Here is a 20,938-nt window from a genome sequence, read left to right as displayed (position 1 = left end):
CGGTGACGCCACGCGGGGGGGGGGGGGGGGGAAATAAAAACCTCCCCCAAAAGACCCCAAACCTCCCCCAAAAGGCCCCAAAAAGACCCCGAACCAACAAAAATCCGTTTTATTGCTCCGTACCGTACACCGGACCCCCCCCTCACCTCCCCCCGCCCGCCCCCCCCCAAAAAAACAACCAAATTTCTTCTTTTTTAACTTAAAACGGCTCCAAATTTGACCCCCCCGCCCCGCCTCCCCCCGGTGCCACCCCGCCTCCATTGCCGGCAATGGAGACCCCCCCAAACCCCCCCCGTGGGGTGGCACCGACGTTAAGGCAACGAACCGCTATTGCTATTGGGGGGGGGGCACCGTCCGGATCCCCAAATTATGGGGAGGGGCTCTGGGGGGGTTGGGGGGGGGAGGGGGGGGGGTCAGAAAGCTGCGATTGGGGCAAAAACCGACCAAAAAAAAAAAAAAAAAAAAGCAATTTCAAACCAACCCAAAATAGATAATAATAATAAAATAGCACAGAAAAGTCCGGCACCGGGGGGGGGGGGGAACCCCATGGTGTGGGGCGGGACCCCAAGGTGTGGGGTGGGACCCCAAGGTGTGGGGCGGGACACCAAGGTGCGGGGTGGGACACCAAGGTGCGGGGTGGGACCCCAAGGTGTGGGGCAGCCCCACACGGACGTGGCAAAGCCCCCCCCCCGCCATGGGGGAAACCCCGGTGATGTGGGAAAGATCCCCATGGGTGTGGGGCAGACCCCCAGATGTGGGGCAGACCCTCAAATGTGGGGCAGACCCTCAAATGTGGGGCAGACCCCATTGACCAGAGAAAACCCTCAGATATGGGGCAGCCCCCATTGACTGGGGCAGATCCCTCGGTGTGGGGCAGACCCCCAAATGTGGGGCTGACCCCCAAGTGTGGGGCAGCCTCCAGAGACAAGGGCAGAGCCCTCGAGGCGGGGCAGCCCCCATTGATGTGGGGCAGCCCCTATGGACAAAAGACCCCTCGATGTGGGGCAGACCCCACGGATACGAGGCAGCCCCCATCGATGTGGGGCGGCCCCCACGGACAGGGGCAGACCCCTCGATGTGGGGCAGCACCCAAGGACAAAAGACCCTTTGATGTGGGGCAGCCCCCGTGGATGTGGGGCAGCCCCCCGGATGTGGGGCAGACCCCAAGGATACGGGGCAGCCCCCATTGATGTGGGGCAGCTCCCACGGATATGGGGCAGCCCCCTCATTGTGGTGCAGCCCCCTCGACGTGGTGCAGCCCCCAGCTGTGGGGCAGCCCCCCGGATGTGGGGCAGCCCCCCAGGCCTCACTCCCGGATGCTGGCAGAGTAGGAGAACTGGGGGAAGTGCGTGCGCTGATCGCCGTCCAGGGCGTCCATGTTGTCATCTGCAGGGGGGGGGGACGGACAGACGTGAGCATCACCCCCCGCCCCCCACATTTGGGGGGCACGGGGAGGGGTGCCGGGGGTGGGGGGGGGACGCACAGCGGTCGGGGGGGGTGATGGTGATGGACTGAGCTGTGAACTCGTCGTCGAAGTAGCGGGTGTCGATCTCCGACGTCACCTGCGGCCGGAACGGGGGCACGAGCTGCGGGGGGCAACGGGGGGAGAGCGGTGTGAGTGGGGGGGGCAACAGGGTGGGAACAGCCTGAGTGGGGGGGGGACAACAGGGTGAGAACGGTGTGACTGGGGGGGACAACAGGGTGGGAACAATGAGACTGGGGGGGGGACAACAGGGTGGGAGCGGTGTGAGTGGGGGCAGCAGCGCCGACCTTCCTGAGCAGCACGTCCTGCCAGTTGATGGCGGCGAAGAAGCGGTGCTCCATCACCTCCTGCGCGTCCGCGGGGCCGCCGCCGAGCCTGGGGGCAACAGAGCCACAGCTTCGCGCACGGCGACCCACAGCGCGACCCACAGCGCCACCCACAGCGCCACCCACAGCGCCACCCACAGCGCCACCCACAGCGCCACCCACAGCGCCCAGTGTGTGACCCACAGCACAACCCACAGCGCCCAGTGTGTGACCCACAGCGTGACCCACAGCGCGACCCACAGCGCCCAGTGTGTGACCCACAGCGCGACCCACAGCGCCCAGTGTGTGACCCACAGCGCGACCCACAGCGCCACCGACAGCGCCCAGTGTGTGACCCACAGCGCCACCCACAGCGCCCAGTGTGTGACCCACAGCGCGACCCACAGCGCGACCCACAGCGCCCAGTGTGTGACCCACAGCGCCACCCACAGCGCCCAGTGTGTGACCCACAGCGCGACCCACAGCGCGACCCACAGCGCCCAGTGTGTGACCCACAGCGCGACCCACAGCGCCCAGTGTGTGACCCACAGCGCCACCCACAGCGCCCAGTGTGTGACCCACAGCGCGACCCACAGCGCGACCCACAGCGCCCAGTGTGTGACCCACAGCGCGACCCACAGCGCGACCCACAGCGCCCAGTGTGTGACCCACAGCGCGACCCACAGCGCCCAGTGTGTGACCCACAGCGCCACCCACAGCGCCCAGTGTGTGACCCACAGCGCGACCCACAGCGCGACCCACAGCGCCCAGTGTGTGACCCACAGCACGACCCACAGGACCCAGTGTGACCCACAGTGCAACCCACTGCACCCACACAGCCCTGTGCTGTGACCCACATGGCCCCACAGCACCCAGTGCGACCCACAGCACCCAGTGTGACGCACAGCACCCAGCGTGACCCACAGCACCCAGCGTGACCCACAGCACCCACAGTGCGACCCAGGGAAGCCCCCAACCACCACAATCTCTCCCAGGGGAGTCCCCAAAGCCCCACAGAAACCCCCAAAGCCCCCCAACCCCCCCGCAGAGCCCCCAAACCCCCCAGGAAAGTCCCCAAGCCCCCCAAAGGAACTCCCAACCCCCCCAACTCCCCCACTGTAGCCCCTAACCACCCACAGAAGCCCCCAAAGCCCCCCAACCCCCCAGCAGAGCCCCCAAAGCCCCTAGGAAAGCCCCCAAGCCCCCCAAGGGAACTCCCAACCACCCCACTGTAGCCCCTAACCACCCACAGAAGCCCCCAAAGCCCCCAAACCCCCCAAGGGAACTCCCAACCACCCCAACCCCCACCATGGAAGCCCCCAACCACCCCAACCCCCCCCCAGGGGAGCCCCTAACCACCCATAGAAGCCCCCAGAGACCCCCCAAACCCTCCAGCAAAGCCCCCAAACCCCCTAAGAAAGCCCCCAAGCCCCCGAAGGGAACTCCCAACCACCCCAGCCCCCACCAGGGAAGCTCCCAAAGCCCCCCAACCCCCCGCAGAGCCCCCAAACCCCCCAGGAAAGCCCCCACAGCCCCCAAGGGAACTCCCAACGCCCCCAACCCCCCCACTGTAGCCCCTAACCACCCACAGAAGCCCCCAAACCCCCCCAAAGCCCCCAGGGGAGCCCCCAAACCCCCCAGGGAACTCCCAACCACCCCCAACCCCCCCCCCAGGGGAGCCCCCTCCCCACATTACCTCTGCTTGGGGTCCTTTTTGAGCAGCCCGGCCAGCAGGGCTTTGGCCTCGGGGCTGAGGGTGCGTGGGAAGCGGATCTCCTCCATCAGGATGAGCTCGAAGAGCCGCTCGTGGTCCTGGTTGTAGAAGGGCAGGCGGCCGCACATCATCTCGTACATCACCACCCCCAGCCCCCACCAGTCCACAGCGCGGCCGTAGTCGTTGTCCTCCAGCACCTGGGGGGCGAGGGGGGGGTGGTTCGGGGGGCTTCAAATCCCAGGGGTTGGGGGGCTTCAAATGCCAGGGGTTGGGGGGCCTCAAATCCCAGGGGTTGGGGGGCTTCAAATGCCAGGGGTTGGGGGGCTTCAAATGCCAGGGGTTGGGGGGCTTCAAATCCCAGGGGTTGGGGGGCCTCAAATCCCAAGGGTTGGGGGGCCTCAAATGCCAGGGGTTGGGGGGCCTCAAATCCCAGGGGTTGGGGGGCCTCAAATGCCAGGGGTTGGGGGGCCTCAAATGCCAGGGGTTGGGGGGCCTCAAATCCCAGGGGTTGGGGGGCCTCAAATGCCAGGGGTTGGGGGGCTTCAAATCCCAGGGGTTGGGGGGCCTCAAATCCCAAAGGTTGGGGGGCTTCAAATGCCAGTACTGGAGGTCCTCAAATGCCAAGGGTTGAGGAGCCTCAAATCCCAATGGCTGGGGGTCCTCAAATCCCAGTGGTTGGGGGGCTTCAAATGCCAGGGGTTGGGGGGCCTCAAATCCCAGGGGTTGGGGGGCTTCAAATGCCAGGGGTTGGGGGGGCTTCAAATGCCAGGGGCTGGGGGGGGGCCTCAAATCCCAGTGGTTGGGGGGCTTCAAATCCCAAGGGTTGGGGAGCCTCAAATGCCAGGGGTTGGGGGGCTTCAAATCCCAGTGGTTGGGGGGCTTCAAATGCCAGGGGTTGGGGGGGCTTCAAATGCCAGGGGTTGGGGGGCCTCAAATCCCAGGGGTTGGGGGGCTTCAAATGCCAGGGGTTGGGGGGCCTCAAATGCCAGGGGTTGGGGGGGCTTCAAATGCCAGGGGTTGGGGGGCTTCAAATCCCAATGGCTGGGGGGGCCTCAAATCCTGGTGGTTGGGGGGGCTTCAAATGCCAGGGGTTGGGGGGCTTCAAATCCCAGGGGTTGGGGGTCCTCAAATCCCAAGGGTTGGGGGGCTTCAAATCCCAGGGGTTGGAGGGGCCTCAAATGCCAGGGGTTGGGGAAGCTTCAAATGCCAGGGGCTGGGGGGGGGCCTCAAATCCCAGTGGTTGGGGGGCTTCAAATCCCAAGGGTTGGGGAGCCTCAAATGCCAGGGGTTGGGGGGCTTCAAATCCCAGTGGTTGGGGGGGCCTCAAATCCCAGTACTGGAGGTCCTCAAATGCCAGGGGTTGGGGGGCCTCAAATCCCAATGGCTGGGGGTCCTCAAATCCCAGGGGTTGGGGGGCCTCAAATCCCAGGGGTTGGGAGGGCTTCAAATGCCAGGGGTTGGGGGGCCTCAAATCCCAGGGGTTGGGGGGCTTCAAATGCCAGGGGTTGGGGGGCCTCAAATCCCAAGGGTTGGGGGGCTTCAAATGCCAGGGGTTGGGGGGCCTCAAATCCCAGGGGTTGGGGGGCTTCAAATCCCAGGGGTTGGGGGGCTTCAAATGCCAGGGGTTGGGGGGGCTTCAAATGCCAGGGGTTGGGGGGCCTCAAATCCCAGGGGTTGGGGGGCTTCAAATCCCAGGGGTTGGGGGGCCTCAAATGCCAGGGGTTGGGGGGGCTTCAAATGCCAGGGGTTGGGGGGCCTCAAATCCCAGTACTGGAGGTCCTCAAATCCCAAAGGTTGGGGGGCCTCAAATGCCAGGGGCTTGGGGGGCCTCAAATCCCAGTACTGGAGATCCTCAAATCCCAAAGGTTGGGGGGCCTCAAATCCCAGTGGTTGGGGGGCTTCAAATGCCAGGGGTTGGGGGGCTTCAAATCCCAATGGCTGGGGGTCCTCAAATCCCAGTGGTTGGGGTCTCTCGCCTCCCCTCCACTTGGGATCCCTCACTTCCTGCCCCCTTTTAGGGTCCCTCACTCCCTTCCCCCCCCTTCCATCCCTACCCCTCAGCTCCCAGCTCCCTCAATTCCCCCATTTGGGGTCCCTCAATTCCCCCATTTGGGGTCCCTCAATCCCCTCATTTGGGGTCCCTCACCTCTCCCCTTTTAGGGTCCCTCACTTTCCCCCCATATCAGGTCCCTCACCTCCCCCCTTTTAGGGTCCCTCAATATCCCCCCTTTTAGGGTCCCTCAATTTCCCCTTTTAGGGTCCCTCAATTCCCCCACTTGGGGTCCCTCAATTTCCCCTTTTAGGGTCCCTCACTCCCCCCTTTTAGGGTCCCTCACTCCCCCCTTTTAGGGTCCCTCACCCCCCCTTTTTAGGGTCCCTCACCTCCCCCCATTTGGGGTCCCTCACTGCCCCCTTTTAGGGTCCCTCACTCCCCCTTTTAGGGTCCCTCACTCCCCCATTTAGGGTCCCTCACTGCCCCTTTTAGGGTCCCTCACTCCCCCTTTTAGGGTCCCTCACTGCCCCCTTTTAGGGTCCCTCACTCCCCCTTTTAGGGTCCCTCACTCCCCCTTTTAGGGTCCCTCACCTCCCCCCATTTGGGGTCCCTCAATTTCCCCTTTTAGGGTCCCTCACTCCCCCATTTAGGGTCCCTCACTGCCCCTTTTAGGGTCCCTCACCTCCCCCCATTTGGGGTCCCTCAATTTCCCCTTTTAGGGTCCCTCACTCCCCCATTTAGGGTCCCTCACTGCCCCTTTTAGGGTCCCTCACTCCCCCTTTTAGGGTCCCTCACTGCCCCCTTTTAGGGTCCCTCACTCCCCCTTTTAGGGTCCCTCACTCCCCCATTTAGGGTCCCTCACTGCCCCCTTTTAGGGTCCCTCACTCCTTTTCCCCCCCCCTGTTCCATCCCTACCCCTCAGCCCCCAGCTCCCCCCCCCAGCTCCCATTTCTGCCCCTTCTGGCCGTTGCCCCGTTTGGGGGCCGTACTTCGGGCGCCAGGTACTCGGGGGTCCCGCAGAAGGTTTTCATGGTGGCGCCGTCGCTGATGCCCTCCTTGCACAGCCCGAAGTCGGTGATCTTGATGTGCCCGTCCTTGTCCAGCATCAGGTTCTCCAGCTGCAAAACACGGCGGCTGCGGGGGGCTGGGGGGGCTGGGGGGGTCCGGGAGGGGGGGGGGATGTGGGGTGTCCCATGATGGGGGGGGGGTCCCTGAGGCGGTGGGGGGAAATGGGGTCCTTATGGGGATGGGGGGGGTGGGGGGAGATGGAGGAGGATGGGGGGGGGGGTCCTTAAGGGGATGGGGGGGGTCCTTAAGGGGATGCGGAGGGGTGGGGGGAGATGGAGGAGGATGGGGTGGGGGTCCTTATGGGGATGGGGGGTATGAGGGGGGGTCCTTATGGGGATGGGGGGATGAGGGGGGAGTCCTTAAGGGGATGGGGGGGGCCTTAAGGGGATGGGGGGATGGGGGGGGTCCTTAAGGGGATGCAGGGGGGTGGGGGCAGATGGAGGAGGATGGGGTGGGGGTCCTTATGGGGATGGGGGGATGAGGGGGGGCCTTAAGGGGATGGGGGGGGTCCCTGTTGAGATGGTGGAGGTCTCCAAGGGGTGGGAGGGGAATAGGGGGGCTTCTCAAGGGGGGGGAGGAGGAGGGGATGGGTGGAGGTCCTTATAGGGATGGTGGTCCCTGAGGTGGTGGGGGGAAATGGGGTCCTTATGGGGATGGGGGGGGTGTGGGGAGATGGAGGAGGATGGGGTGGGGGTCCTTATGGGGATGGGGGGATGAGGGGGGGTCCTTAAGGGGATGGGGGGATGGGGGGGGTCCTTAAGGGGATGCGGGGGGGTGGGGGCAGAAGGAGGAGGATGGGGTGGGGGGTCCTTATGGGGATGGGGGGATGAGGGGGGGCCTTAAGGGGATGGGGGGAGGGGGGGCGCCTTAAGGGGATGGGGGGATGAGGGGGGGGTCCCTGTTGGGATGGTGGAGGTCTCCAAGGGGTGGGGGGGGGAATGGGGGGGTTCTAAAGGGGGAAGGGGGAGTTGGAGGTCCCCATAACGGGGGGAGGGGATGGGGGGAGGTCCTTATGGGGATGGGGGTCCCTGAGGTGGTGGGGGGAAATGGGGTCCTTATGGGGATGGGGGGGTGGGGGAGGGAGGTCCTTGTGGGGTGGGGGGGGTGGAGGAGGAGGGGGTGGAGGTCCTTAAGGGATGGGGGGAGAAAGGGGGGGAGATAGGGGGGCTATGGGGCTTTGGAGGACCCCATGGTGGTGGGGGGGGGGTGGGGGGGGTGGGGGGGGAGTAAGGGGGGGTAGGGAGGTCCTTATGGTGGTGAGAGAGGTGGGGGGGGTCCTTACAGTGGTGGGGGTCCTTATAGTGGTAGGGAGGGGTGGGGGGGGGTCCTTATGGTGGTGGGGGAGGGAGAGTGGGGGGGAAGTCCTTATGGGGGGGGGTGAGGGGAAGTCCTTATGGGAGTGAGGGGGCGTGGGGGGGGGTCCTTAGGGGGTGTGGGGTGTCCTTGCAGTGGGGGGGGGAGTGGGGAGAGTCCTTATGGGGGGGGGGTGGTCCTCATGGGGGGGGGGGTTGGGGGTCCTTATGGGGGTTGGGGGTCCTTATGGTGGTAAGGGGGGGGGGGGGGGGTCTTTATGGTGGGGGAGTGAGGGGGGGATCTTTATGGTGGGAGGGGGTTGGGGGGGGGTCTTTATGGTGGGAAGGGGGGTGTGTGGGGGGGTCCTTACGGTGGGAGGGGGTGGGGGGATGGGGGGGTCCTCATGTGGGTGGGGGGGGGGGAAGAAGCGATTATGGATCAGCGGGACGCCGGGGGCGACCGCGAGGAATAAGGAGGAAGGGGAGGTAATTGAGGGGGGGGGGGGGGATAAGGAGGGCGGGGGGGCGCCGCTCGCACCTTGATGTCGCGATACACGACATCCCTGGAGTGCAGGTACTCCAAGGCCGACACGATCTCAGCGCCGTAGAAGCGCGCGCGCTCCTCCGTGAACACGCGCTCCCGAGACAGGTGGAAAAACAGCTGCAAAAACAGGGGGGGGAGGGGGGGGGAAATGGGCTGAAAAACGGGGAAAACGGGCAAAAAAACGGCACCGGGGGGGGCGGTGGATGGACGGACGGAGGGATGGACGGACGGACGCACCTCGCCGCCGTTGGCGTATTCCATAACGAAGCAGAGGCGGTCGCTGGTCTGGAAGGCGTATTTCAGGGCCTGCAATGGGGGGGGACGGGAGGAGTGGGAGGGGGGCAACGGCCCCAAAACGGCCCCAAAACAACCCCACAACAGCCCCCCAAAACGGCCCCCCAACGGCCCCAAAACGGCCCCACAACAGCCCCCCAAAACGGCCCCAAAACAACCCCAAAAGAACCCCAAAACAGCCCCAAAACAACCCCAAAACGGCCCTCCAACAGCCCCAAAACAACCCCACAACAGCCCCCCGAAACAACCCTCCGACGGCCCCAAAACAACCCCAAAATGGCCCCCCAACGGCCCCGAAACAACCCCACAACAGCCCCCTAAAACAACCCCACAACAGCCACAACAGCCCCCTAACAGTCCCAAAACAACCCCCCACAACAGCCCCCCACAACAGCCCTCCAAAGGCCCCCCAAAACAACCCCACAACAGCCCCCCAAAACGGCCCCCCAACAGTCCCACAACAGCTGCATGGGGGGACAGGTGGCAACGGTTGACAACAATGGGAGAGAACAACGGGGGACAATGGGTGACAAAGGTGACAACAGCCACAGCGAGGGGTGCGGGACAGCAATGGGGGACAACAGCAGGGAACAACAATGGGGGACAACAGCCACACTGCGGGGCACACAGTGGGTGACAACATGTCAGGGTGACAGTATGGAGTGACAATGTGTCCTGGTGACAAACTGTCCTGGTGACAACACATGCTGACAATGTGTCACGGTGACAACATGTCAGGGTGGCATTGCAGTGTGGTGACAATGTGTTGGGGTGACAACACACTAAGGTGACAACGTGTCAAGCTGACAATGTGCCAAGGTGACAACGTGGTGACAACATATCAGGGTGACAACGTGTCGTGGTGACAACGTGTGGGGGCGACAGCACATCGGAGTGCCAACGTCTCCTGGTGACATGCTCAGGTGACAACGCGTCCTGGTGACAACACAGGGTGACAACACACCACGGTGACAAGGTGTCCGGGTGACAACACATCAAGGTGACAATGTGTGGAGGTGACAAGACACCACAGTGACAAGGCGTTGGGGTGACAAGGCGACGGGGTGACAAGGCGTGGGGGCGGCAAGGTGTCAGGGATAACAGGGTGTCGGGGTGACAAGGTGTCCTGGTGACAAGGCGTCGGGGTCACAAGGTTTTGGGATGACAGGGTGTCGGGGTGTCAAGGCGTCGGGGATGACAGGGTGTCGGGGTGACAAGGTGTCCTGGTGACAAGGCGTTGGGGTGACAGGTTGTCGGGGTGACAGGGTGTGGGGGTGGCAAGGCGTCGGGGTCACAAGGTGTTGGGATAACAGGGTGTCGGGGTGTCAAGGCGTCGGGGTGGCAAGGTGTCAGGGATGACAGGGTGTCGGGGTGACAAGGTGTCCTGGTGACAAGGCGTCAGGGTGACAGGTTGTCGGGGTGACAAGGCGTCGGGGTCGCAAGGTGTTGGGATAACAGGGTGTCGGGGTGTCAAGGCGTCGGGGTGACAGGGCGTCGGGGTCGCAAGGTGTTGGGATAACAGGGTGTCGGGGTGACAAGGCGTCGGGGTGACAAGGTGTCAGGGTGTCCTGGTGACAAGGCATCGGGGTGTCAAGGTGTCGGGGTGACAGGGTGTCCTGGTGACAAGGCGTCGGGGTCACAAGGTGTTGGGATGACAGGGTGTCGGGGTGACAGGGTGTCCTGGTGACAAGGCTTTGGGGTGTCAGGGCGTCGGGGTGTCAAGGCGTCGGGGTGACGTCACGCTGTACCCACCGTCAGGAAGGGGTGCCGGGTGTTCTGCAGCACGCGGCTCTCGGTGACGGTGTGAGCGACCTCGTCCTGCAGCATGGGGAGATCGGGGTCAGCACTGCGGGTACAACAGCCCCACAACCCCACGGCTTATAGGGCACCACGGCGGCCCCACAGCCCCGCTGCTTATGGGGCACTGGGGATGTGGGATACGCACAGCCATAGTTTGGGGTGGTTTCGGGGTTCCCAACGCATCCCAACCCCATCAGATGTGGATGTAGGACACAAACATCCACATTTTGAGGCAGACTGGGGCAGTTTTGGGGTTCCCAACGCATCCCAGCCCACTGGATGAGAACATGGGACACAAACACCCACATTTTGAGGCAGATTTGGGGTTCCCAACACATCCCAACCCCATCAGACGTGGACGTGGGACACAGACACCAAGATTTTGGGGCAGTTTTGGGGTTCCCAACGCATCCCAACCCCATCAGACATGGATGTGGGACACAAACACCCACATTTTGGGGCTGATTGGGGCAAATTCTGGGTTCCCAACACATCCCAACCCCATCGGATGAGGACATGGTACACAAACGCCCACATTTTGGGGCAGATTCAGGATTCCCAACGCATCCCAACCCCATCAGACATGGATGTGGGACACAGACACCAAGATTTTGGGGCAGTTTTGGGGTTCCCAACGCATCCCAGCCCACCGGATGAGGACATGGGACACAAACACCCACATTTTGAGGCAGTTTTGGGGTTCCCAACGCATCCCAACCCCATCAGATGGGGATGTGGGACACAAACACCCACATTTTCGGGCAGATTGGGGCAGTTTTGGGGTTCTCAACGCATCCCAACCCCATCAGATGAGGACATGGGACACAAACACCCACATTTTGGGGCAGTTTTGGGGTTCCCAACGCATCCCAACCCCATCAGATGAGAACAGGGGACACAAACACCCACATTTTGGGGCAGATTCAGGATTCCCAACACATCCCAACCCCATCAGACAAAGACAGGGGACACAAACATCTGAATTTTGGGGCAGATTTGGGGTTCCCAACGCATCCCAGCCCACCGGACGAGGACACGGGACACAGCCCCACATTTCGGGGCAGACTGGGGCAGTTTTGGGGTCGCCCACCTTGGCGATGATGACCTCCTTGCGCAGGATCTTCATGGCATAGTAGCGCCCCGTGGCCTTTTCCCTCACCAGGATCACCTTCCCAAAGGTGCCCTTCCCCAGCAGCTTCAGGTAATCGAAGTCGTTCATCGTCTGCGGCACGGAAAGGGGGACGGGGGGGTTTTGGGGGGTGGGATGGGGGGCTGCACCCCCAGCGACCCCCACTGGGAACCAGCAGCACAACTGAAGCCTTTCAGCCCCGTTTCCAGCCGGAAATGAGCCCCCCAGCAGCACCCCCACCCCAATCACCCCATTATGAATCCCCCCCCCACTCCCACCCCCATCACCCCAATAGGACCCAAACCCCCAGACCCCCCAAACCCCCCCATCCTCCCATCCCCCCCACTCACAGCCTTGGCCCTGGTTTTACTGACACTGACCTCCATCTCCCCCACCCCAATCACCCCATTAGGACCCCTTGCTCCCCCCAGCCCCCAGCCCCAGCCCCACTCCCACCCCAATCACCCCAATAGGACCCAAACCCCCAGACCTTCCCCCCCCCAGACCCCCAGACCCCCACTCACAGCCTTGGCCCTGCTCCTGCTGACACTGACCTCCATCTCCCCCCCCCCCAATCACCCCATTATGAATCCCCCCCCCCTCCCACCTCAATCACCCCAATAGGACCCAAACCCCCATCCCTTCCCCCCCCATCCCCCCACTCACAGCCTTGGCCCTGCTCCTGCTGACACTGACCTCCATCTCCCCCCCCCCAATCACCCCATTATGAATCCCCCCCCCCTCCCACCTCAATCACCCCAATAGGACCCAAACCCCCAGCCCTTCCCCCCCACTCAGACCCCCCAGACCCCCCCCCAGCCTCACCCCCTCCCTCACAGCCTTGGCCCTGCTCTTGCTGACGGTGACCTCCATCTCCCCCCCCCCAATCACCCCATTATGAATCCCCCCCCATCTCCCCCCACCCCCCAGCCCCACTCCCACCCCAATCCCCCAATAGGACCCAAACCCCCAGACCTTCCCCCCCCAGACCCCCATCCCCCCACTCACAGCCTTGGCCCTGCTCCTGCTGACACTGACCTCCATCTCCCCCCCCCAATCACCCCATTAGGACCCCTTGCTCCCCCCACCCCCCAGCCCCACTCCCACCCCCATCACCCCAATAGGACCCAAACCCCCAGACCTTCCCCCCCCAGACCCCCACCCCCCACTCACGGCCTTGGCCCCCCCCCCAATCACCCCATTAGGACCCCTTGCTCCCCCCAGCCCCCAGCCCCAGCCCCACTCCCACCCCCATCACCCCAATAGGACCCAAACCCCCAGCCCTTCCCCCCCCCTCAGACCCCCCAGACCCCCCCCCAGCCTCACCCCCTCCCTCACAGCCTTGGCCCTGCTCCTGCTGACACTGACCTCCATCTCCCCCACCCCAATCACCCCATTATGAATCCCCCCATAACTCCCCCCACCCCCCAGCCCCACTCCCACCCCCATCACCCCAATAGGACCCAAACCCCCAGCCCTTCCCCCCCCATCCCCCCACTCACGGCCTTGGCCCTGCTCTTGCTGACGGTGACCTCCATCTCCTCGGCCCCGCTGTTGTCCCCGGGGGTCCCACACTTGCCGTCCCCCCCGTCGCCCCCCGGCTGCCGCTCCTTCAGGCTGTTGGCCACGGTCTGGATGGCCCTCATCCACTCCTCCCTGCGGGGCAACAGCGGGGCGGGCTGAGCGGGGCGGCGCTTTTGGGGGAAATCCGGGGGGGTTTGGGGGGCTTTGGGGCCGCGTCCCCCCACCGCTCCTCCGGGGAATCCACGTGGAAAGTCCGCTCGATCACCGTCGTCCATTGCAGGCAGCGGATGACGAAGGTGTTGGGGCGCGGGCGCTCCGTCTTCATCAGCTGGCACTCTGCGGGCACAAGGCGTGGGGCGGCCCTATAGCGGCTGCAGGGGGGCGGGGCGGCCCTATAGGGGGTGGGATGGCCCTATAGGGGATGGGGCGGCCCTATAGGGGCTGCAGGGGGGTGGGGCGGCCCTATAGGGGGTGGGATGGCCCTATAGGGGGGTGGGATGGCCCTACAGGGGCTGCAGGAGGGTGGGGCGGCCCTATAGGGGGTGGGATGGCCCTACAGGGGCTGCAGGGGGACAGGACGGTCCTACAGGGGCTGCAGGGGGGTGGGGCGGCCCTATAGGGGGTGGGATGGCCGGGCAGCCCTATAGGGGGTGGGTTGGCCCTATAGGGGGTGGGATGGCCCTATAGGGGATGGGGCGGCCCTATAGGGGCTGCAGGGGGGTGGGGCGGCCCTATAGGGGGTGGGATGGCCCTACAGGGGCTGCAGGGGGGTGGGGCGGCCCTATAGGGGGTGGGATGGCCCTACAGGGGCTGCAGGGGGGTGGGGCGGCCCTATAGGGGGTGGGATGGCCCTACAGGGGCTGCAGGGGGGTGGGGTGGCCCTATAGGGGGGTGGGACGGTCCTATAGGGGGGTGGGATGGCCCTACAGCGGCTGCAGGGGGGTGGGGTGGCCCTATAGGGGGTGGCATGGCCCTATAGGGGGGTGGGATGGCCCTACAGGGGCTGCAGTGGGGTGGGATGGCCCTATAGGAGCAGAATTTAGTGAGATGGCTCCTATAGGGGCAGGAATGGGATGGGTCAGCCCTTATAGGGGCAGCAATGGGATCAAACATGGAAACACCAAGGGGATGTTATGGGGACACCGATGGGATCCAGCACAGGGACACCAAGGGGAACTTAATGGGATCCAGTATGGGAACACCAAGGGAACATTATGGGGGCAGCAATGGGATCCAGTACGGGGACACCAATGGGATGGTAATGGAACCCAGTAGGGTGACACCAACTGGACCTTAATGGGATCCAGTATGGGGACACCGAGGGGACGTTAATGGGACCCAAAACGGGGATGCCTAGGGGACGTTATGGGGGCAGCAATGGGATCCAGTATGGGGACACCAAAGGGATGGTAGGAGAACCCAGTATGGGGACACCAAGGGGATCTTAATGGGACCCAATACGGGGATGCCTAGGGGACGTTATGGGGACAGTAATGGAATCCAGTATGGGGACACCAAGGAGGCCTTAATGGGATCCAGTATGGGGACACCGAGGGGACCTTAATGGGAACCAGTATGGGGACAGCGAGAGAACATTATGGGGGCAGCAATAGGATCCAGTATGGGGACACCAATGGGATGATAATGGGATCCAGTATGGGGACACCGAGGGGCCCTTAATGGGATCCAGCAGGAGACCCCAAGAGAACCCAACACGGGGACAGCAAGCTGACATCCCAGCACCCTGGGACCAAACGCCGCCCCAAAGCGACCCCAAAAACACCGCAAAGAGACCCAAGCCCTGCAACACCCCAACCCCAAAGGAAATCCTCAGGACGAGGGGAAGGGACCCCAAACCCCGCAGACCTGCCACCGAAAAGTTGTTGAGGGGCGGCGAGGCGCCGTCGGGGCTCTCGGGCCGCTCCTTGTAGCCGATGAAGGAGCCATCGCTCTTCAGCAGGAAATAGCGGGGCCGCCACGTCTTGATGTATTCCCCTATAAGCAGCGGCCCCACACGGCCCCAAAACGGCCTCAAGGAGCGGAAAATGGGAGGTTTGGGGTGGGGGCAGGAAGGGGGAAATGGGCAGGAAGAGCCTGGCGGGTTCTGCTGTGGGGTCACCCCAAAAGTGCCACCCCAAAAATGTCACCCCAAAAGTGCCATCCCAAAAATGCCACCCCAAAAGCGTCACCCCAAAAGCGTCACCCCAAAACGCCACCCCAAAACGCCACCCCAAAAGCGTCACCCCAAAACGCCACCCCAAAAACGCCACCCCAAAAGCATCACCCCAAAAACGCCACCCCAAAAATGTCACCCCAAAAGCGTCACCCCAAAAACATCACCCCAAAAACGCCATCCCAGAAACGCCATCCCAAAACGCCACCCCAAAAACGCCACCCCAAAAGCGTCACCCCAAAAACGCCACCCCAAAAACGCCATCCCAAAAACGCCACCCCAAAAGCGTCACCCCAAAAACGCCACCCCAAAAACGCCACCGGGTTGTCAGCCATCGCTGGCACCCCAAAGGGCAACGGCCCCAAAAGGACAATGAGCCCAAAAAGGGTGATGACCCCAAAAGGGCAACGGCCCCAAAAGGGCAACAGCCCACAAAACAATCCCCCAAGAAATAATGGCCTCAAAAGGCCAAGGGCCCCAAAAGGATAAAACCCCAAAAAGGGACCAAAACCCAAAGGGACCAAAACCCAAAGGGACCAAAACCCAAAAAGGGACCAAAACCCAGGAAAAGAACAAAACCCAAAAAGGACCAAATACTACAGGAAGCAAACCCCAAAACACACAGAACCCCAAAAGAAGGACAAAACCCCAAAAGAAGGACAAAACCCAAAGAAACCAAGCCCCAAAAACGGACCGAACTCCAAAGGGACCAAACCCCAAAGGGACCAAACCCCAAAATGAGCAAAACCCCAAAAGAAGAACAAAACCAAAAAAAAACAAACCCCCCAGGAACCAAACCCCAAAGGCAGCAAACCTCAAAAGGACCAAACCCCAAAAGGCCCAAACCCCAAAAGGGGACCAAACCCCAAAAGCAGGACCAAACCCCCCAGGCACCAAACCCCAAAAGGGACCAAACCCCAAAAGGGGACCAAACCCCAAAAGCACCAAACCCCCCAGGCACCAAACCCCAAAAGGACCAATCCCCAAAAGGGGACCAAACCCCAAAAGCACCAAACCCCAAAAGGACCAAACCCCAAAAGGGGACCAAACCCCAAAAGGGGACCAAACCCCAAAAGCAGGACCAAACCCCCCAGGCACCAAACCCCAAAAGGGACCAATCCCCAAAAGGACCAAACCCCAAAGGCACCAATCCCCAAAAGGGGACCAAACCCCAAAAGGACCAAACCCCAAAAGAAGAACCAAAGCCCCCAGACACCAAACCCCAAAGGCACCAAACCCCAAAAGGGGACCAAACCCCAAAGGCACCAAACCCCCCAGGCACCAAACCCCAAAAGGGGACCAAACCCCAAAAGGGGACCAAACCCCAAAAGCAGGACCAAACCCCCCAGGCACCAAACCCCAAAAGCAGGACCAAACCCCAAAAGGACCAAACCCCAAAAGGGCACCAAACCCCAAAAGGACCAAACCCCAAAAGGACCAAACCCCAAAAGGGCACCAAACCCCAAAAGGACCAAACCCCAAAAGGGACCAATCCCCAAAAGGGGACCAAACCCCCCAGGCACCAAACCCCAAAAGGCACCAAACCCCAAAAGGCACCAAACCCCCCAGGCACCAAACCCCAAAAGGACCAAACCCCAGAAGGGACCAATCCCCAAAAAGGCACCAAACCCCGAAAGGCCCAAACCCCAAAAGCACCAAACCCCCCAGGCACCAAACCCCAAAAGGACCAAACCCCAGAAGGGACCAATCCCCAAAAGGGGACCAAACCCCCCAGGCACCAAACCCAAAAGGACCAAACCCAAAAGGCACCAATCCCCAAAAGGGGCCCAAACCCCAAAAGGCCCAAACCCCAAAAGCAGGACCAAACCCCCCAGGCACCAAACCCCAAAAGCAGGACCAAACCCCAAAGGCACCAATCCCCAAAAGGGGACCAAACCCCAAAAGGACCCAACCCCAAAAGGGGACCAAACCCCCCAGGCACCAAACCCCAAAAGGACCAAACCCCAAAAGGGACCAATCCCCAAAAGGGGACCAAACCCCAAAAGCAGGACCAAACCCCAAAAGCAGGACCAAACCCCCCAGGCACCAAACCCCAAAAGCACCAAATCCCCCAGGCACCAAACCCCAAAAAGGGACCAAACCCCAAAAGGCCCAAACCCCAAAAGAAGAACCAAAGCCCCCAGGCACCAAACCCCAAAAGGAGCAAACCCCAAAAGGGGACCAAACCCCAAAAGGGGACCAAACCCCCAAAGGCACCAAACCCCGAAAGGCCCAAACCCCGAAAGGCACCAAACCCCGAAAGGCACCAAACCCCAAAAGGCACCAAACCCCGAAAGGCACCAAACCCCAAAAGGGGACCAAACCCCCAAAAGCACCAAACCCCAAAAGGACCAAATCCCCCAGGCACCAAACTCCCCAGTCACCAAACCCCAAAAGGCCCAAACCCCAAAGGCACCAAACTCCCCAGTCACCAAACCCCCCAGGCACCAAACCCCCAAAACCCCAAAAACCCCAAAAACCCCAAAAACCCCAAAACCCCCAAAACCCCAAAGCCCCCCGCCTACCCCTCTTGTGCAGCCAGCCCTCCTTCACCACGGCCACGTCGCTCATGGCGCTGCTCAGCCCCGCGCCGATGGGGGACCTGAGGGGACCCGAAACCCCAAATCTCACTGCTTTGACCCCAAAAGCAGCGCCTGCCCCCCCCGCCACGGATTCACCCCACAGCGGGGCGGCGGGGGGGGGATTTTGGGGCCAAAAACCCCAAAAGCGATGAGGAGCGGGGAAAGGTTTGGAGCGAAGCGCAGCCCCCCCCCCCAGCCCCAATTTGGGGTTAATTAACCCCAAAACCACGGGTTGCAGCGCGGAGCTCAGCTGCTGGCCGAGCTCGTTTGCTGCTAACGAACGGGGTGGTAATTAGGATAATGAGCGGTGGGATGGGGTGGGGGTCCTGCGGCCCCAAAAAGGTGAAAATTGGTTCATTTTGGGGTCTGGAAAAGGGGGAATTTCTGCAGATTTTGGGGGGGGGGGGGGAGGGGAATTGGTGAGAAATGAGGTGGGGGGGCAGCACCCCAAAGGGAGGGAGGGGAACAGGACCCCAAAGTGCCCCAAAAGGACCCAGAAATGCCCCAAAAGGACCCAAAAATGCCCCAAAATGAACCCAGAAATGCCCCAAAATGAACCCAAAAATGACCCCCCAAAGGACCCAGAAATGCCCCAAAATGAACCCAAAAATACCCCAAAAGGAACCCAGAAATGCCCCAAAAGGACCCAAGAAGAACCCAAAATGAACCCAAAAATGACCCCCAAAATGAACCCAAAAATGACCCCCAAAAGGAACCCAGAAATGACCCCAAAAAGATGAAGAAAAGAAACAGGATCAAAAAAAGGCCCCAGAAAGATGAAAACGATCCCAAACGGCCCAAAAATGACCCCAAAAAGGATCCCAGACAAACCCACAAAATTCCCCAAAGGAACGAAGGAAGAAAAAGGACCCAAAAATGCCCCAAAACGACACAAAAAGACCCAGAGATTTAAAAAGGCCCCAGAAAAACCCCAAAAAGGACCCAAAAGAATGAAAAAGGACCCAAAAAGCCCCTAAATCCCACATTTTTCTCCCCCCAATCCCCCAAATTTGCCCGTTTTCCACCCCAAAGCCCCCAAACCCCCCATTTTCACCCCCCAAACCCCACAATTTCCCCATTTCACCCCAAAGCCCCCATTTTCATCCCCCAATTTCCCCCTTTTCCCACCCCAAAGCCCCCAAACCCCCCATTTTCATCCCCCAAACCCCATAAATTCCCCATTTCACCCAAACCCCCCAATTCTCCGTTTTTCCACCCCAAAAATCCCCAAACCCCTCATTTTTGTACCCCAAAACCCCATAAATTCCTCTTTTCACCCCCAACCCCCCCGTTTTCATCCCCCAAATCCCCCAAAATTCGCCCATTTCTCCACCCCAAAGCCCCCAAACCCCCCACTTTCATCCCCCAAACCCCACAAATTCCCTTTTCCACCCCCCCCCCCATTTTCACTCCCCAACCCCCCAAATTCCCCATTTTTCCACCCCCAAAACCCCAAACCCCCCATTTTCATCCCCCAATTTCCCCCTTTTCCACCCCAAAGCCCCCAAACCCCCAGTTTTCATCCCCCAAACCCCCCAAATTCCCCATTTCACCCCAAAGCCCCCATTTTCACTCCCCAACTCCCCAAATTCCCCATTTTTCCACCCCAAAAATCCCCAAATCTCTCATTTTAATACCTCAAATTCCACAATTTCCCCCTTTCCACCCCAAACCCCCCGTTTTCATCCCCCAAACCCCACAAATTCCCCTTTTCCCCCCCAAACCCCCCCATTTTCACTCCTCAACCCCACAAATTCCCCATGTTCCCACCCCAAAAACCCCAAAATCCCTCAATTTTGTACCCCAAAACCCCATAAATTCCTCTTTTCACCCCCAACTCTCCCACTTTCATCCCCCAAATCCCCCAAAATTCGCCCATTTCTCCACCCCAAAGCCCCCAAACCCCCCATTTTCATCCCCCAAACCCCACAAATTCCCCTTTTCCACCCCACCCCCCCCCATTTTCACTCCCCAACCCCACAAATTCCCCATTTTTCCACCCCAAAGCCCCCAAACCCCCCATTTCCACCCCCAAACCCCCCAAATTCCCCATTTCACCCCAAAGCCCCCATTTTCATCCCCCAAATTCCCCCCTTTTCCACCCCAAAGCCCCCAAACCCCCCATTTCCATCCCCAATTTCCCCTTTTCCCACCCCAAAGCCCCCAACCCCCCCATTTCCACCCCCCCACCCCCCAAATTCCCCATTTCACCCCAAAGCCCCCATTTTCATCCCCCAAATTCCCCCTTTTCCCACCCCAAAGCCCCCAAACCCCCCATTTCCACCCCCCCACCCCCCAAATTCCCCATTTCACCCCACCCCCCCCATTTTTCTCCCCCAACCCCCATTGCCCCCCACCCCCCGTTTTTACCCCCACTTCCCCACTCCTCCACCAAAACCCAACCGCAAAACCCCAAAAAAGCCCCAAATCCGACATTTTGGGCCCCAAAACCACAAAAACGGGGCGGTGGGACGAACCCCCCCCCCCCCCCCCCCCCCCCCAAACCCCCCCTCTGCCCCTCCCCCCCACCTCTGCCCCCCCCCCCCCCCCCCCCACCTGTCATGGACGCCGCAGGCCCGGCCGGGCCGTTCGTTTCATCCCGCCGCCTCTCGGCCCCCTCCCCCCCCCCCCTCCGCGTTCCGCCTCCGCTTCCTCCTCCCGTGCGGCCCGGGGGGCGCGGGGGGGGCGCGGGGCTCGCGGGGCTTCGCGGGACGCCAACGGACCGACCCCGCGCACCGCCCGGGGACGCGCCGCGCATGCGCCAACCCCTCCCCCCCACGACGCACGTAGGGGAACCGCGCATGCGCCGCGCCTGCGCGGAGAGGGGAAGACGGGGGCGCGCGCGCAGGGCGCATGCGCGCGGCGCGGCGAGACCGGAAGCGTAGGCCTCACCCGTTTCCGGTCTCTGGGCCGCACCCGCTTCCGGTTACGGATGAAAGCGGAAGATCGCTTTGCGTGCGGGAAGGGGAATATTTTGAAAACGAATCTGCGCGCGCAGCGCGGGCCGACCCACGCGTGGGCGGCGATAACGGGGAGG

The 20,938-nt window shown here is 61.9% G+C and overlaps 1 protein-coding gene across 1 annotated transcript; it reads right to left on the bottom strand.

Annotated features, from left to right (window-relative positions):
- Nucleotides 1-550: 550 nt before the first annotated feature.
- Nucleotides 551-20,649, bottom strand: AKT2 (AKT serine/threonine kinase 2). The gene is made up of 14 exons (XM_090129992.1): nucleotides 20,458-20,649; nucleotides 17,845-17,921; nucleotides 15,013-15,141; nucleotides 13,371-13,482; nucleotides 13,125-13,278; nucleotides 11,584-11,715; nucleotides 10,446-10,511; nucleotides 8,637-8,705; nucleotides 8,394-8,516; nucleotides 6,485-6,613; nucleotides 3,485-3,699; nucleotides 1,771-1,858; nucleotides 1,484-1,586; nucleotides 551-1,386 (listed from the first exon to the last, which is right to left on the bottom strand). The coding sequence occupies exons 2-14, from the start codon at nucleotides 17,888-17,890 to the stop codon at nucleotides 1,307-1,309; spliced, it is 1,446 nt and encodes a 481-aa protein (XP_089986118.1). The 5' UTR covers nucleotides 17,891-17,921; nucleotides 20,458-20,649; the 3' UTR covers nucleotides 551-1,306.
- Between the last annotated feature and the right edge of the window lie 289 nt (nucleotides 20,650-20,938).

Source organism: Phasianus colchicus, chromosome 38 (assembly GCF_987193195.1).
Source record: "Phasianus colchicus chromosome 38, bPhaCol1.hap1.1, whole genome shotgun sequence".
NCBI classification, from domain to species: domain Eukaryota; kingdom Metazoa; phylum Chordata; class Aves; order Galliformes; family Phasianidae; genus Phasianus; species Phasianus colchicus.
The sequence above is the reverse complement of the archived record's forward strand: the minus strand, read 5'-3'. Positions and strand labels throughout refer to the sequence as shown.

What these genes read in the sequence shown, in the direction of transcription:
- AKT2 (XM_090129992.1), bottom strand. Translation starts at nt 17,890, where the DNA reads ATGAGCGACGTGGCCGTGGTGAAGGAGGGCTGGCTGCACAAGAGGG. An exon ending in GGGCTGGCTGCACAAGAGGG is followed by an intron (nt 15,142 to 17,844) that starts GTAGGCGGGGGG and finishes CGCTGCTTATAG; the next exon opens with GGGAATACATCAAGACGTGG. An exon ending in CCCGGCACCCCTTCCTGACG is followed by an intron (nt 8,706 to 10,445) that starts GTGGGTACAGCG and finishes CCCCCATTGCAG; the next exon opens with GCCCTGAAATACGCCTTCCA.